Genomic DNA, 16,513 nt, shown 5'->3' with positions numbered 1-16,513 from the left:
CTGGACTTTGACTTGGCCATTCTAACACCTGGATATGTTTATTTTTGAACCATTCCATTGTAGATGTTGCTTTATGTTTTGGATCATTGTCTTGTTGGAAGACAAATCTCCGTCCCAGTCTCAGGTCTTTTGCAGACTCCATCAGGTTTTCTTCCAGAATGGTCCTGTATTTGGCTCCATCCATCTTCCCATCAATTTTAACCATCTTCCCTGTCCCTGCTGAAGAAAAGCAGGCCCAAACCATGATGCTGCCACCACCATGTTTGACAGTGGGGATGGTATGTTCAGGGTGATGAGCTGTGTTGCTTTTACGCCAAACATAACGTTTTGCATTGTTGCCAAAAAGTTCAATTTTGGTTTCATCTGACCAGAGCACCTTCTTCCACATGTTTGGTGTGTCTCCCAGGTGGCTTGTGGCAAACTTTAAACAACACATTTTATGGATATCTTTAAGAAATGGCCTTCTTCTTGCCACTCTTCCATAAAGGCCAGATTTGTGCAATATACGACTGATTGTTGTCCTATGGACAGAGTCTCCCACCTCAGCTGTAGATCTCTGCAGTTCATCCAGAGTGATCATGGGCCTCTTGGCTGCATTTCTGATCAGTCTTCTCCTTGTATGAGCTGAAAGTTTAGAGGGACGGCCAGGTCTTGGTAGATTTGCAGTGGTCTGATACTCCTTCCATTTCAATATTATCGCTTGCACAGTGCTCATTGGGATGTTTAAAGCTTGGGAAATCTTTTTGTATCCAAATCCGGCTTTAAACTTCTTCACAACAGTATCTCGGACCTGCCTGGTGTGTTCCTTGTTCTTCATGATGCTCTCTGCGCTTTTAACGGACCTCTGAGACTATCACAGTGCAGGTGCATTTATACGGAGACTTGATTACACACAGGTGGATTGTATTTATCATCATTAGTCATTTAGGTCAACATTGGATCATTCAGAGTTCCTCACTGAACTTCTGGAGAGAGTTTGCTGCACTGAAAGTAAAGGGGCTGAATAATTTTGCACGCCCAATTTTTCTGTTTTTGATTTGTTAAAAAAGTTTGAAATATCCAATAAATGTCGTTCCACTTCATGATTGTGTCCCACTTGTTGTTGATTCTTCACAAAAAAATACAGTTTTATATCTTTATGTTTGAAGCCTGAAATGTGGCAAAAGGTCGCAAAGTTCAAGGGGGCCGAATACTTTCGCAAGGCACTGTATAATGGTCTTAATGCGCTGCTCGAATTCCTTATAGAAAACACAGGGCAGTGTTCTGTCATTATGCACTAGTGATGTGCGAGTTGACTCATAACTAGGCTTGACACATGACAATTTTAACAACGCTTTTTCTGATTATTATTATTCATTGCATCTGCCATGAAGCCCAGTTTCATAATACTTCCATATGTCCCAACTGCTTGCTTTTTGAAGTAATTGCAACAAAAAAAAACAGGCCTTATTTTAGGGTAATATGCCAGCTCCTATTAGTTCAACAGAGCACATTATCACTTAAAGTAGAACTGACAGCATTTTAGCAACATGCAATCTTATTCAGATCTGATTATATACACCCCCAGGAAGAATGACGTTTTAAAAAACATTTTATGACAAGTGAGCACTTAGATATGGTCATTTTCACAAATTCTTAAAATGTTTGGTAATTACTTATACTGAGGCATTTGTGAAAGTTCTATAGCAATTCAGAGTGGGAAAGCGGACATGCGTTTTGACAATTAAATGCAGTAAATAAAACTGAATAAAAACATCTGTCACATCCAGTCTACGCAGACAGGTGTGCCATAGCCAATCAGAGCTACAGTAGGACTTTATTTTCCACACAGGTCTGCCATCATTCACTTTGAACTGGATTGTGTGTTTACAGGCAGTTGCAACAGAGCGACTTTAGATCATTAGAACATATTAGCCAAAAAATACACCCGAATGGATTTCTGCAAATATGTCAATACCACTTGAGAGTTCTCTTACATTTGGGAACTTTACAGTCCTATTGATCAAACAACCATGAAAAGGTAGTCTCTCCCCCTCAGTTATGCACATCAACAACAAAAAGATCAACAACTAATGCTAGCCAGTGAAAGATGAGCTAAAATCTAACGAAGGAACATTAGATAAACCCTCTTAAACTTTTTTCAGTTAGTTGGCCGTCAAAATTGCACTGATAAACAATGAGGAATTGTAGCCTGCTCGTCCTTCTGCAGCTTGCCTGCTGAAGTTGGCTAGCTTGCTAGCTAGCTATTTCCAGACAAATGATAGAACGTCTCACTCTGACCATTTTACTCACCCTATCAGAGCTGGTTAGGCTATCTACAAGTTATTGTTTGTGACTAACTATTAATTTCGCTCTGGTATCAGTCGTTGATAAGCAAACAATCAAACTTTACATGGTGTGGTGGTGGTTGGGTCACAGATGTTAGGTGATAATGATGGAGAAGGAAGTGAAGTATAGGGCATAGCAATACAAATCAAGGGGGGAGTAGGTAAGAGAAAAAGAAAGTGGGAGAGAAAGGGAGTAGGGGTTTGAATGGGAACGAGAGGTTTATGGAGGCGGTGATGAAGAAAAGGAAGTTTGAGGAAAGCAGCATAGTTTCCAATGCCAGCGTCAGTTCTGAGGTAGAGAGTGCCAAGGAAGGGCAAGACAAGTCTTGAGGGGAGCATGGAGGTGAGGAGGAGCATAAAGTGATTCTGAAGTTTAGGGAGGAAGGGGAGATGGGGCGATGAGTCCGATAAGGTTGACAGCTGTGATAAAAGAGTTGATCGGGGAAGTTGTCAATGATAAAATGTTAAGAGATGGGAGCTTGTAAGTGCTCTGTAGGGAAACGGTGCAGAGGGAAAATCTCTGAGTGAAGCAAATAGTGAAGTGAAAGGTGGTGTCGAGCAGCTGGACTGATCAAGCAGGGAAGTAGTGGATTAAAAGGAGTGCCTGTGAGTGTTAGCACTAAAGAGGTAAGCAACAACTTAAGAGGAGGCGTTCTAGTTAATTTTCGAAGATTGCAAGTAACAAGGGATGTGATTAGGGTAGATTGCCAGGCTATTCTGTTACACATCAAGGACAGTGTACTGCCAAATAAAGGTATTATTAATATATGAGTTATTATTATGCCACACCATATGCTTATGGTGTGGCATATGGTGGGTGCGATGCAAGGAAACAGTCAGTGGAGGTGCAATAAGTGAGAGTGGAGAGAAGGGTGTCATATCCTGAGGCAGTGAGGATGGTCCAGGTACAGGGAGATACAGGTTCAAGGGAGAGATGGGTAGGAGCATCTAGATCTGAGATTACGGGGCAGGTGGGCGGCGATATGGTATACATAGATAAGAGAAAGTTGTTGACATTCATAGCAGGAGCTGTCAATAGCACTGCTAAAGTAGAGTCTAAAACAGAGAGGATTCAGCTAATAGTGAAAGCGGCTGGGAGACATCTGAGTATGAGAGGGTTGACATGGGAAGAGGTTCGAGATGACCTCAATCAGCCGAGGCTGGAGTCATGTATTACTGGATCTTAGTTATGGTGGTAATACTACAATGGAATGCTCGAAGCCTGTTGGCGAATGGGCATGAGTTCAAGCAGTTCATTGTGGATATGCCAGCTAAGCCTGATGTGATGTGCATGCAGGAAACATGGCTCAAACCTACTTTGGATTTTATCACACAGGGATATGTAGTGGTTTGTAGTGACAGCGATGGAGGGGGAGGGGGATGTGCCACCTTCATAGAGCAAGGACTTCCTTACAAGATGCTAGGCAAAGGTATTGAACAGGAATATGTGGTGGTGGTGGTGTGGTTGAGAGGAGGGGTGCTAGTGGTAGTGAACTACTACAGTGCCTTGGGAAAGTATTCGGCCCCCTTGAACTTTGCGACCTTTTGCCACATTTCAGGCTTCAAACATAAAGATATAAAACTGTATTTTTTTGTGAAGAATCAACAACAAGTGGGACACAATCATGAAGTGGAACGACATTTATTGGATATTTCTAACTTTTTTAACAATTTCAAAAACTGAAAAATTGGGCGTGCAAAATTACTGGGTCGCGTCCATAGATACAGAACTGAAAATTACCACTTAGATGGCCCACCTAACAATTTTATATACAGAAAAAAAACTGTAATTTGCGGCAATGACTGTAATTTCCTCCATATTAAAAGGAATAGTTTGAGATTTTGGCATTGAAGCCATTTATGTACTTCCGCAGAGACAGATGAACAGGGACAGCAAGCATTCTAACTGTTCCTGTAGACTTCCAATCCTTGTGCTAACACTAGTTAGCATTGGCTCATGAAACTACCTCTAACTGCCTTCATACTGGATGCAGAGACATAACAATGGTATCCACGGTGGTATTATTTTGCAGTTAGCAATATTCATAAAACAACATAATAATAATAATGATGAGAATAATAATAATAATACATTTGCGGACACCCTGCAGTACCTCGGAACCCAGTTTGAAAACCCCTGTCTTGGAGTGTGGTGGTCGTATGGTTATTTTGAATACACAAGCAGACCCTCTGCTGCTCTCTCCCTCCCTCCACTGAGACTTTAATGCCATGTTAAAAACAACTCGGAACAGAAATCTTGGACTCCCGACTTCAGTGCATTCAAGACAACTGGGAACTGAAAAAAAAACAAGATCTGACTGGGAAAATCGTTTTGAATGGTCATCCAATTCGGAAACTGGCACCTTTTTGGAGCTCCGACTTTCTGACCTGAACGTCACTGAGTTCCCAGTTGTCTTGACAGCACCATGACCATCAGAATGCAGGTACCATCAGTCAAGTAAAATGAAAAAAAATATATATATATTTCAATTTATCCTTTGCTGTGACTCGCAAGTGCTACACCAACTGATCTGTTATCAATGATTGAGTTTTGAAATGTATGCTCTGAGAAGAACAATATTGGCAGGCCAGTCATTTAACCAATATGCTGTTATAATGTATCATTCCTACAGAACTGTTTTTATTAGTTTCATGTTACATTTTTTAAGTCTTTTTTTAATCTTAGTGGTAGATCTTGGCTTGCTTTTTGACTGCCAAAGTGATCTTGACTCAGAAAAGGTTGGTGACCAATGATGTAGATGAAAGGGGTAGACAGGTTTAAGAAGGATTTTTAAGCCTTGAGACAATTGAGACATGGATTGTGTAAAAAGATTACGTGCCTTTGAACAGTGTATGGTAGTAGGTGCTTTGCGCACAGGTTTGTGTCAAGAACTGCAACGCTGCTGGGTGTGTGTATCAAGAATGGTCCACCACCCATAGGACATCCAGCGAACTTGACACAACTGTGGGAAGTATTGGAGTCAACATGGTTCAGCATCCCTGTGGAACGCTTTTGACACCTTGTAGAGTCTATGACCTGACGAATTGAGGCTGTTCTGGGGGCAAAAGGGGGAGGGCTGCAAATGTATATTTTGCATTTGTGAAATTATTTTTACGTGATAGGAAAGTAAAGGGCTTTATGTTTCTAGAACCATTCACGGTTCGATGGATTATTTGGCTGTTTTGGCTGCCAGAGACATTCTACCTCTGAAAATAACATATAAGGTCCTTGGACCTTTAGGAGTAACAGCCTCCTTAAATGTACATCAAATTCTGTTTTATATTTTGCGCATCGGGTTTTGTACCCAAAGTTGTTATTTTCTTGAGGCCATTGGTTTTGGAATTAAACTGCTCCGGCTATTACCTAGTTCTGCTCTCCAGCGTCTGATTCCCTGCCACGAGTTATGCACCCCTTACATTCTGTCAACCCACAAGACTGTTATCACATCAACTGGCTACACACGGAGTGATAGACAAACTTGCGCACCACACAGACAGACGCGCAATATCCTGAAAAGTATTTGGTAGATATTTTGTTAGTGGCTAACCAGATGTTTGAAAAATGTCAATGTTGCGTTGATTAGATAGTAGCTGGGAGCTTGCGGTGTCGGATAGTTGTGAGATTTGTTTATGACAGTTTGCGATGGAACACGTGAAAATGTGCATGTATTTTTGGAATTGTTTGGCGAGCTACTCATAGGTGGACTGCGAGCTACTGGTATGTCATGGAAAGAGCAGTATGCCTAATGTTTTGTACACTCAGTGTACATTTCTTGTGTTTCCAAAACCGTATCATAAGCAATGTGTGTTAACATTTAGTGCAAGCGTCGTGGCTCTTTACAAAAGTCCCCCGGGAATAAGATACCCTCACCAATAGGCACTAAATGTAGTTAGCGTCTATGAATGGGCTATATTATACATGTATTTAGCTAGTTAACTAGTTCGGCTATCTTAGCTCAGTGACGAGTGCTAGCTTGGTGTGATCATAGCTAACCTTGCTAGCTAGCTAGCTCAATGACTCATTACCCTTTCTGTGTATAAGCATACAACAGAGCCTTAGCTATTCATTGAGTCTATTCCTCGTTTATGCTGTATGCAATAACTAATCTAGCTAACATTTTATTTTTAGCACTTCACTGATGGAAAGCCAAGCGAAATATGTCCTAACTCTGTAGATGCGGGGAGCACATGCCTGGAACAACATCCTTCAGATGCCCTCCAAACAAAAGGTAGCCAGCTATTTTAACAAAGTAGCTATCAGCCTAGCGTAACTGTGACTAACGTAAGTGAAGATGTAAATAATGACAGACCACATTTTGTTTATGATAATTTCATATATTGTTTGTCAGAGCGCTGTTTTAACATATTATGCTAACAGTACATAAGCTTACATAAGCAATTCATTTATATTTAATAATTCTAATTTTAACATGAGTATTGTTTTTATATGCAACGGTGCGATCCATCCCAAGATGTAAATGTTTTATTTAACCTTTATTTAACTAGGCAAGTCAGTTAATTAAGAACAAATTTATTTTTTACGATGACAGCCTACCCCGGCCAAACCCAGATGACGCTGGGCCAATTGTGCGCCACCCTATGGGACTCCCAATCACGGCTGGATGTGATACAGTCTGGATACACTATATGTGGACACCCTTTCAAATTAGTAGATTTGGCTATTTCAGCTACAACCATTGCTGACAAGTGTATCAAATCGAGTACACAGCCATGCAATCTCCATAGACAAACATTGGCAGTAGATTGGCCTTAATGAAGAGCTTGGTGACTTTCAATGTGGCACCGTCATAGAATGCCACCTTTCCAACAGGTCAGTTCATAACATTTCTGCCCTGCTAGAGCTGCCCCCGTCAACTATACAGTAAGTGCTGTTGTTGTGTGGAAACATCTAGGAGCAACAAGGCAGCCGCGAAGTGGTAGGCCACACAAGATTACAGAACAGGGCCGATGAGTGCTGAAGCGCGAAGCGCTTAAAAAATCATCTGTCCAAGGTTGCAACACTACAGAGTTCCAAACTGCCTCTGGAAGTAATGTCAGGACAAGAACTGTTCCATCGTACACAAGCCTAAAATCACCATGTGCAATGCCAAGCGTCAATGAAGTTGTGTTAAGCTCGCCACCATTGGACTCTGGAGCAGTGGAAACGCGTTGTCTGGAGTGACGAATCATGCTTCACCACCAGGCTGTCTGACGGACGAATCTGGGTTTGGCAGATGCCAGGAAAACGCTTCCTGCCTCAATGTATAGTGCCAATTGTAAAGTTTGGTGGAGGAGGAAATGGTCTGGGGCTATTTTTTATGGTTCAGGCTAGGCCCCTTAGTTCCAGAGAAGGGAAATCTTAACGCTAACGCATTCAAAGACATTCTAGACGATTCTATGTTCTAATTCTGTGGCAACAATTTGGGTAAGGCCCTTTACTGTTTCAGCATGACAATGCACCCATCCACAAAGCCAGGTCCTTACAGATATGGTTTGTCGAGATTGGTTTGGAAGATCTTGACTGGCCAGCACAGAGCTCCGACCTCAACCCATTCGAAAACCGTTGGGATTAATTGGAACACTGACCGAGAACCAGATATTTATCCCCTCACCCTCTTTGATCACGTGGAAATCCTTGATTGAGGACACATGATCCTCCACGGTCATGTCCCTCGCACTAAAGGGACACTTCACCTCCAGCACTCCACTCAAGACATTGCCACAGGTAACTGCATCAGGCGAAGCTCCTAGAAAAGGTAGGCTGGGCCGCAAGAGTAGACTGCATCTGAGCAGGTGCCTATCTGGGAATTTCTTGAGGTACATTGATAGCATTTTTGCAGCATCATAGCTTATTGGCTTGGAAGATACTTGTTTTGGACTGCACAAATGCCTCTGCCACTCTTTTTGTATTTTTTGTGACTTCGCTAAATGCTGTGATTCTCCCTTCTCTCTCCTGGTGCCACTGCTCAGAGCTGCCTTGTTCCCATGTTTGGTGCCGTCTTTCCCTGCGTATATCTAACAACATTTGAAGACCAACGGTATGGTGTTGATGGAGGTGGTGGTAGATGATGATTGGTCGATGTGAAAAATGAGCAAAGAGAAATGACAGTCTGTTCATTACTTTAAGACATGAAGGTCAGTCAATCCGGAACATTTCAAGAACTTTCTTGAAATGAAAGTTGAAAGTTTCTTCAAGTGCAGTCGCAAAAAACTATCAAGTGCTATGATGAAACTGGCTCTCATGAGGACCGCCACAGGAAAGGAAAACTCAGAGTTACCTCTGCTGCAGAGGATAAGTTCATTAGCGTTAACTGCACCTCAGATTGCAGCCCAAATTAATGCAGACACATCTCAATATCAACTTTTCATAGGAGTCTGCGTGAATCAGGCCTTCATGGTCGAAATGCTGCAAAGAAGCCACCTCTAAAGGACACCAATAAGAAAAAAAGACTTGCTTGGGCCAAGAAACACGAGCAATGGACATTAGACTGGTGGAAATTAGTCCAAATTTGAGAGACGCCGAGTAGGTGAACGGATGATCTCCGCATGTGTGGTTCCCACCGTGAAGCATGGAGGAGGAGGTGTGATGGCGAGGGGATGCTTTTCTGGTGACACTGTTAGTGAGTTAATTTAGAATTCAAGGCACACTTAACCAGCATGGCTACCACAGCATTTCTAGTGATATGCCATCCCATTTGGTTTGTGTGTAGTGGGACTATAATTTGTTTATCAACAGGACAATGACCCAACACACCTCCAGGCAGTGTAAGAGTTATTTGATGAAGGAGAGTGATGGAGTGGTGCATTAGATGACCTGGCCTCCACAATCACCCGACCTCAACCCAATTGAGATAGTGTTCTGATATCCAGAAGTTATTTTCTGTCATAAGAGACAGTAGCATCAACATTATGTTAAAAATAAGTTACAAACAATGCGAAATAGCACAATTGGTTAGGAGCCCGTAAAACAGCAGCCATCCCCTCCGGCGGCATTTTCCTGATGTGTTTTAAGCGTTCTTGTGGACTTCCATCTTTTTTTTCTATTAAAAAAGGGTGATTTTGATCGCGAAAACCTGAGAAATTTGGGACATTTTTACCTGGAAAAATGAAATGGAGAAAACAGAATTTGGGAAAATACAAAACGCAATCAGGCAAAATTTTGTAACGTGATTTTTTTTAGAACCCTATGTATGCTATGCTCAGCTAACTTGTGTATCCTCCCTGGGGGCAGAGATGCTTAGGGGTGTTAGGTTATAAATATCAGAGGAAGAACTCAACGGACACTATGAAAGCTTAAACCAAGTTTATTCATCCCAAAGGATCGAACAGCTGAACAGACAGACATATTCACACAAGCACGGATATTTAACCTTTTCTCCTATGCTGAGTCTCCTCCTACACAACTGAACAGCCAATGCATCTCTGTTACCCGACACAACCTTAGTGATATCTGTCTTCCTCACTTCATCTGACCTGACCTGTTCCCCAAAGTGCTCAACGCACGGCTGTCAGTGCAGGGACAGGCCCACTAGTGTGTCTGTCTGCCACTTTAGTCTAGCAGACTGGGGGGAACGTGTGAGAGGAAGAGTCACCCGGCTAAGGTTAAGAGCAGGGCATTGTCTGTGTGCCAAACTGCCAATCCATCATAGCATGTGGCTCTGTACCAATATCCATTCTATCATACCACCTTGAATAAAGCAATGTATTGGGCATGTATGGGTATTTTCTGCTAGTATGGATATTGGAATGTACCCAATGGTTAAATGACAACCAGAACACAAACATGTTTTCAGTTGTCCACAATTCATCGAACATCCTCAGAATAGTAACAGTTTCCTAGTAGCATTTCAGAAGTGTATAACATTTTTATCCAACTTCATTTTCATTATTATGAAATCAGCATATCCCCCTCTACTGTTAGACAGCAGTTTGGCTTGTATTCTAGGCCGCTTCATAATAGTTGATCTGGAATGTGTGTAATGCGTTGCGCCCTTAGGTAGAATTAGTAAATTGCAACAACAAAAAAATTGTCATTGCAGCTGTAGCCTTGCATTAAGCTCAGTATGACAGTGCCATATGTGTTGCACTGATGGGCAAGACATGTGCCAGAATGAATGTGCTCAACAAGTATGGATTTCACATTATTGGGAAATCTGTGACCCAAATATGCGACACGTATCCTTCGCATAGAGTTGAGCAGGCTGTTGATTGTGGCCTGTGGAATGTTGTCCCACTCCTCTGCAATAGTTGTGCGAAGTTGCTGGATATTGGCGGGAACTGGAACACACTGTCGTACATGTTGATCCAGAGCATCCCAACCACACCGCCATCATGGGGCACTCTGTTCACAACATTGACATCAGAAAACCGCTCGTCCACACGATGCCAAATACGTGGTTGTGAGGCCAGTTGGACATACTGCCAAATTCTCTAAAACAACATTTGAGGTGGCTTCTGATAGAGAAATTAACATTTAATTTTCTGGCAACAGCTATGGTGGACATTGCGGCAGACAGCTTGCCAATTGCACGCTCACTCAAAACTTGAGACATCTGTGGCATTGTGTTGTGTGACAAAACTGCACATTTTAGAGTGGCCTTTTATTATCCCCAGCACCTGTGTAATGATCACGCTGTTTAATCAGCTTCTTGATATACCACACCTGACAGGTGGATGGATTATCTTAGCAAAGAACAAATGCTCACTAACATGGATGTAAACAAATTTGTGCATGACATTTTGAGATAAATATGCTTATTGTGCACCTGAAAAATTTCGGGGAACTTTTAATTCAGCTCATGAAACATGGGACTAATATTTTACGTGTTGCGTTTATATTTTTGTTCAGTGTAGTAGGAAATAATTTCTGGTACTTGGTTAATAATTCAACATAGCTGGTAAATGGTTTCTAGTGATGCTTGATATAATGAATCCACATCTTAGTAAATGTTTGGTCATTTCTATACGGTAAAATAGTGTTACCCAGCTTTTCTATTTAAATACTTTTTAATATAAACAAATAGATTGTGAATGCATCCAATTGGTAGTTACAGTCTTGTCCCATCACTATAACTCCCCTAAAGACTTGGGAAGATCTGTCAGAACAAGAGCCATGCGTCCTCCGAAACACCACCCTGCCAAGCCACACTGCTTCTTGACACACTGCTCTCTTAACCTGGAAGAAAGTCGCACCAATGTGTTGGGAGGAAACACCGTCCAGCTGGCAATCGAAGTCAGCTTGCAGGCACCTAGCCCGCAACACAGAGTCGCTAGAGCGCGACGGGACAAGGAAATCCCGATCCTTCCCCTAACCCTGACAATGCTGGGCCAATTGTGCTCCGCCTCATGGGTCTCCCGGCCACTCGATAGCCCCTAAAGTCTACTTTAATTTGTTGTAAAAATCTTAAGGAACCCGAACAGAATATAGGCTAAATTGCAAGATAAGATATTGATACATGGTCAATCATACAGCCATTGAAAAAAATCATACCAAGTATATCAAATGGGAACAAACATTGTTTAAAATTCCCTCCTCAAAATGAAAATGTTGGACCTTAACAATTACATTACATTTGTGGGAATACAGCACCATTGACTACAGGATAATGAAAGGAGAGAACATAATATCCTATAAATAATCAAATGATTGTCATTGGATCAAAATAACCAAGCACCCATTGTGGTAATTTTGTTGGATATAGTATGCAATATTTGTGTTGAAATTAAATGTGAGAGACAGAAGTAAATAAGAGCAGATTAATAGTATTGTGTTGATTAATAGTATTTTGTATTGATTAGTGAGAATTTATCAATATTTAAAAAAATGCTGATTTCATATGATTTAAGAGTATGTGAGTACAAAAAGCAGGAAGCGAGGAGGACAAAGACAAAGAGCAGGGGATAAGGGAAAGTCATATATTGAGTAGTCATCAATATTGAGTCTGTGCACGGCATCGCCAAGGCCTAGGAGGTAGGTGTCATGGCAGAAGAGTTATTTTTTTCAGCTGCAGGCATCAAAGGCCCAGCCCAGTTCCTTCAGGAAGCTCTTCTTCCCACACTGGACCTTTCCGTAGCGCTCCAACTGCAACTCGGGCACTGCCGAGCGCCAGCCAATCTGAGCCTGAGTGGTCTGGGGAACTGGGGGAGAGGGTCCCACCTGCAACCGACCTCAGTGTCACACATAGCCCAGCATTACTGTCTGCAAATGGCACCCTATTCCCAACATAATGCATGACTTTCGACCAGAGCCCTATCATTGTCTTCCAACAGGTGGGGTCACTGCTACGTGACGCTCGTCACTCTAATTGATGTAAGACAATTGGATCCCTCTCGGTCATGGTCAAAAGTAGTGCACTAAATACGTTTTTGTTATGTAATGGTGCACAGGGTTGGGGAGTAACGGATTACATGTAAGGGATTACAAAAGACAGCAAAAATATTGTAAACAGGTTTGGTTTAGTCTTCGGCAGTAGTCCAGGACTCCTTCAAACATTCAATCTCCAGCTGCGTACCCCCTCTAGCACCAGGGTCAGCGCACTCTCAAATGTAGTTTTTTTGCCATCATTGTAAGCCTGCCACACACATAAGATACATTTTTTAAACATAAGAATGAGTGTGAGTTTTTGTCACAACCCGGCTCGTGGGAAGTGACAAAGAGCTCTTATAGGACCAGGGCACAAATAATAATAATCAATAATTTAGCTCTTTATTAAAACATCTTACATATAAAACTAACCACAGGTTAATGAGAAGGGTGTGCTTGAAATGATGCACAAAACTCTGCAATGTTGGGTTGTATTGGAGAGAGTCTCAGTCTTAAATAATTTTCCACACAGTCTGTGCCTGTATTTCGTTTTCATGCCAATGAGGGTCGATAATTCACTCTCACATAGGTACATGGTTGCAAAGGGCATCAGTGTCTTAACAGCGTGATTTGCCAACCCTTGACGGGACTGCACGTAGCCCTGGGGGTATACCTGGTCTACGAAAATAAGGATATATCACTTATTATTGATACCTACATAGCGCATTGATGTGAGTCACTGCTGCTCTCTCATTTAGCTATTGGCAACTTACGTATTGTATTTGAACCCAATAATGGTTGAATTCAATAAGTTTAAGCTGCCCATCAATCATTGTTTTTGAAACCAGTAAAAAATGCGCTTGAGCAACAGCTGCACAGTGCAGATCCAAGCCTATGTAATACAAGTGGGGCTTTTTTTCTCCAGTAGTGCTCAGAGCATGCCATTCCATGAGCGCAGCATTTATTTTTCAATTCGAATCAATGAGTCCAATCAGTCCTCCATGACAACAAAATCATAAACAACAAAGTAGGGCATGCTCAGGTAAAACAATTTAGCTAATCTATACTTCCATATTTCCAAGTCCTATTCTTGAAGATCAAGGGGTATAACATATATTGGAATGACTGGAATCCTGATCAACTTTGGTTTTTATTGTAAAGATATACTTTCATTGTATTGTTATATGAAGTAGAACACGATGTGTTAGAAGAAGCCTACATAACCCAACGCATAAAGTAAAATGTTACATATATATATGGCCAGCTATGTAAACTTTAACATTGATTTATCCTGCAATAGATGTTGTTCAATTGGTAACATACATTTTTGTCTTCTTCTAATGCCTCTTAAGGGGAAACTAATCTAAAAGTAACAATATTTGAGTTTGGGTAATCGAAAAACGTTACGTTACTGATGACAATTTTGGACAGGTAACTAGTAACTAACGGATTACATTTAGAAAGTAACCTACCCATCCCTGGTTGTGCACTACTATATAGTGCACTCCCTTTGACCAGGGTCTTACTTGACCTTGACCCAAAGGAGTTTGTAAGGACTCACTTGGATATATTTCTCAGGTGGGGTAGGGGGTCGTGTTTTAAGATGTTGAGGAAGCTCCAATTTGACAACGTCCTTCAGCTTGTTGCTCTCCTCCTGCATCTGTAAACATTGCATGAAATATCTGAACATCTGAAGAAACTCATAGATATGTGATCGATCAACCCAATAACTTTGATTTCATTGTTTTGATTTAAATGGTGCCCAGTTCAGTCTGTCCCTACCTGGCTAATCAATAGAGGCTATATGGTTGTATTCTCAAGAAGTAGAACTTGTTATGTGTTCATACTGCATCAGGTTTCACTTGCTTACCTCCTTGTAGGACTTGGTCAAGAATCCCCATTTATTTGGCCAGGCTTTGGCTGACTGAAGCTCTATTTTGACATGAACTTTCCTGAAAATGAATCAAAGACATGTATAAGGCTTTTGAACAAACATTGGACTTGCAAAACATGGCTCCTAAATAAATTAACACAGATCAGAGAACCAAATATTTCAAAAACAAAGATAGTTTCAACGATAATCTAGAGAGAGTAGGCTAACCCTCTACTGAACCTGAGTAAAATCAATATATTCTAAACTACTACTACTACTGCTACTAATGCTAGTACTACTACTACTACCTGCCTACTACTACCCCCACCACCACCATTAACTACTGCTAACAAGTCCACCATTACTGTAGTACCACTACTGCCACTACTACAATAACAATAACACATCCTCATCTTGAACAAAAGTGACAAACCTTGTGCTATATTAAAAAAAGAAAGTCAAATAAGTCAGCAAAATTCAAGGAATACATAATAACATTTAATTGCATTTGTTTTGTTGTAAACTCAGACTTTAAAGAGTTTACCAGATTTCATCTTTATCCACAAAGCTGCATTCTTCACCAGATCCAAGTGGTTTGCAGGCTGCCATCTATGCTGGCAAGTGTGTCTGTCTCTGTAGTGTGTGACTTCTCACCTTTCAGTCTTATATAGTCTTGTATGTTATACTAACAGATATGTTTACCATCACCATAGCAACATAGTGGAGTCAGAGAAACGATCCTTTTGTGTATCCTTGGAAACAATTCCAAATCATTTGAGTGTCACACATTGTGTGAAATTAGAAACAATTTGAGTAAACAATAATGAGTGTTGTAATGGACTATATACGTACATCTTTTTAACTGACATTTTAAAGTTAATAATCAGCACCCCCTTTTGAGCAGCAATTGCTCACATCAATTTATACATGTCTTCCTGCAATTCATTTAAAATGACAGTTTTTATAGCAAAAAAGGTAAATGGAATTGTGACTTCCTTTAAGCTTAAATGCCACTGTTAAATGTTGTTGATGATAGTGATTTGGCACTCTTAGCAATACCAATTCAATATTTAAATAAAAAGGCATTTGTTCTGACCTAGAGGTCCGACCTCAGAGGTCCCAAAGCTGGATAACTAACTCCATAACGTCTCTTACCTTACAGTAATCACAGAGCAGTAGTCCAAGCTGAGTCAATGTAATAGTACTACTCTTAGCAGATGCAGTATTTCAGACTGCCAGTAGAGGATGGTCTCTTCCTTCTTTTGAACTGCATCAATACCCAACCTCATCAAAATTTACAGAATGGGTACCTGGAGGAAAATGGGGAGGCTCATGGTTTTTCAATTTCATTCAAGGGGAAGGTTTAGTATTTTTTTTAAAGCAGTCCAGGGGAGGGTCATGTAATTTGTCATTTATGATATTTCTATATTTCTCAGTGCTTTAGAATGAAATGAAATCAAATGTTATGTCACATGCGCCGAATACAACCTTACAGGGAAATACTTACTTACAAGCCCTTAACCAACAATGCAGTTTTAAGAAAAATACCCCCAAAAATAAGAGTAACAAATAATTAAAGAGCAGCAGTAGAATAACAATAGTGAGGCTATATACAGTCACCGGTTAGTCGAGGTAATTGACGTAATATGTACATGTAGGTAGAGTTATTAAAGTGACTATGCAAAGATAATAACAGAGCAGAAGCAGCTTAAAAGAGGGGGGGGGGGGGGGGGCAATGCAAATAGTCTGGGTAGCCATTTGATTAGATGTTCAGGAGTCTTATGGCTTGGGGTTTAGAAGCCTCTTGGACCTAGACTTGGTGCTCCGGTACCTCTTGCCGTGCGGTAGCAGAGAGAACAGTCTATGACTAGGCTGGCTGGAGTCTTTGAACATTTTTAGGGCCCTCCTCTGACACCGCCTGGTATAGAGGTCCTGGATGACAGGAAGCTTGGCCCCAGTGATGTACTGGGCCGTACGCCTTACCCTCTGTAGTGCCTTGCGGTCGGAGTC

At 41.2% G+C, this 16,513-nt stretch overlaps 1 protein-coding gene and 1 long non-coding RNA gene across 5 annotated transcripts in view; one reads left to right on the top strand and one right to left on the bottom strand.

Moving 5' to 3' along the window:
• The first annotated feature begins 5,734 nt into the window (after nucleotides 1–5,734).
• The window catches only part of LOC109891109 (uncharacterized), a 28,943-nt gene continuing 18,164 nt past the window's right edge, over nucleotides 5,735–16,513 (top strand). For all 4 annotated transcript variants that reach the window (XR_004210381.1, XR_002255492.2, XR_004210382.1 and 1 more), the window contains exons 1-2: nucleotides 5,735–6,045; nucleotides 6,457–6,556. This is a non-coding gene — a long non-coding RNA (uncharacterized LOC109891109). The remainder of the gene's footprint in view (nucleotides 6,046–6,456; nucleotides 6,557–16,513) is intronic.
• On the bottom strand, nucleotides 9,616–15,203 carry LOC109891105 (uncharacterized protein C20orf85-like). Its single transcript, XM_020483414.2, has 4 exons — nucleotides 15,048–15,203; nucleotides 14,501–14,582; nucleotides 14,192–14,290; nucleotides 9,616–12,483 (listed from the first exon to the last, which is right to left on the bottom strand). The coding sequence occupies exons 1-4, from the start codon at nucleotides 15,110–15,112 to the stop codon at nucleotides 12,328–12,330; spliced, it is 402 nt and encodes a 133-aa protein (XP_020339003.1). The 5' UTR covers nucleotides 15,113–15,203; the 3' UTR covers nucleotides 9,616–12,327.

Source organism: Oncorhynchus kisutch, linkage group LG1 (assembly GCF_002021735.2).
Source record: "Oncorhynchus kisutch isolate 150728-3 linkage group LG1, Okis_V2, whole genome shotgun sequence".
NCBI lineage: Eukaryota > Metazoa > Chordata > Actinopteri > Salmoniformes > Salmonidae > Oncorhynchus > Oncorhynchus kisutch.
The sequence above is the reverse complement of the archived record's forward strand: the minus strand, read 5'-3'. Positions and strand labels throughout refer to the sequence as shown.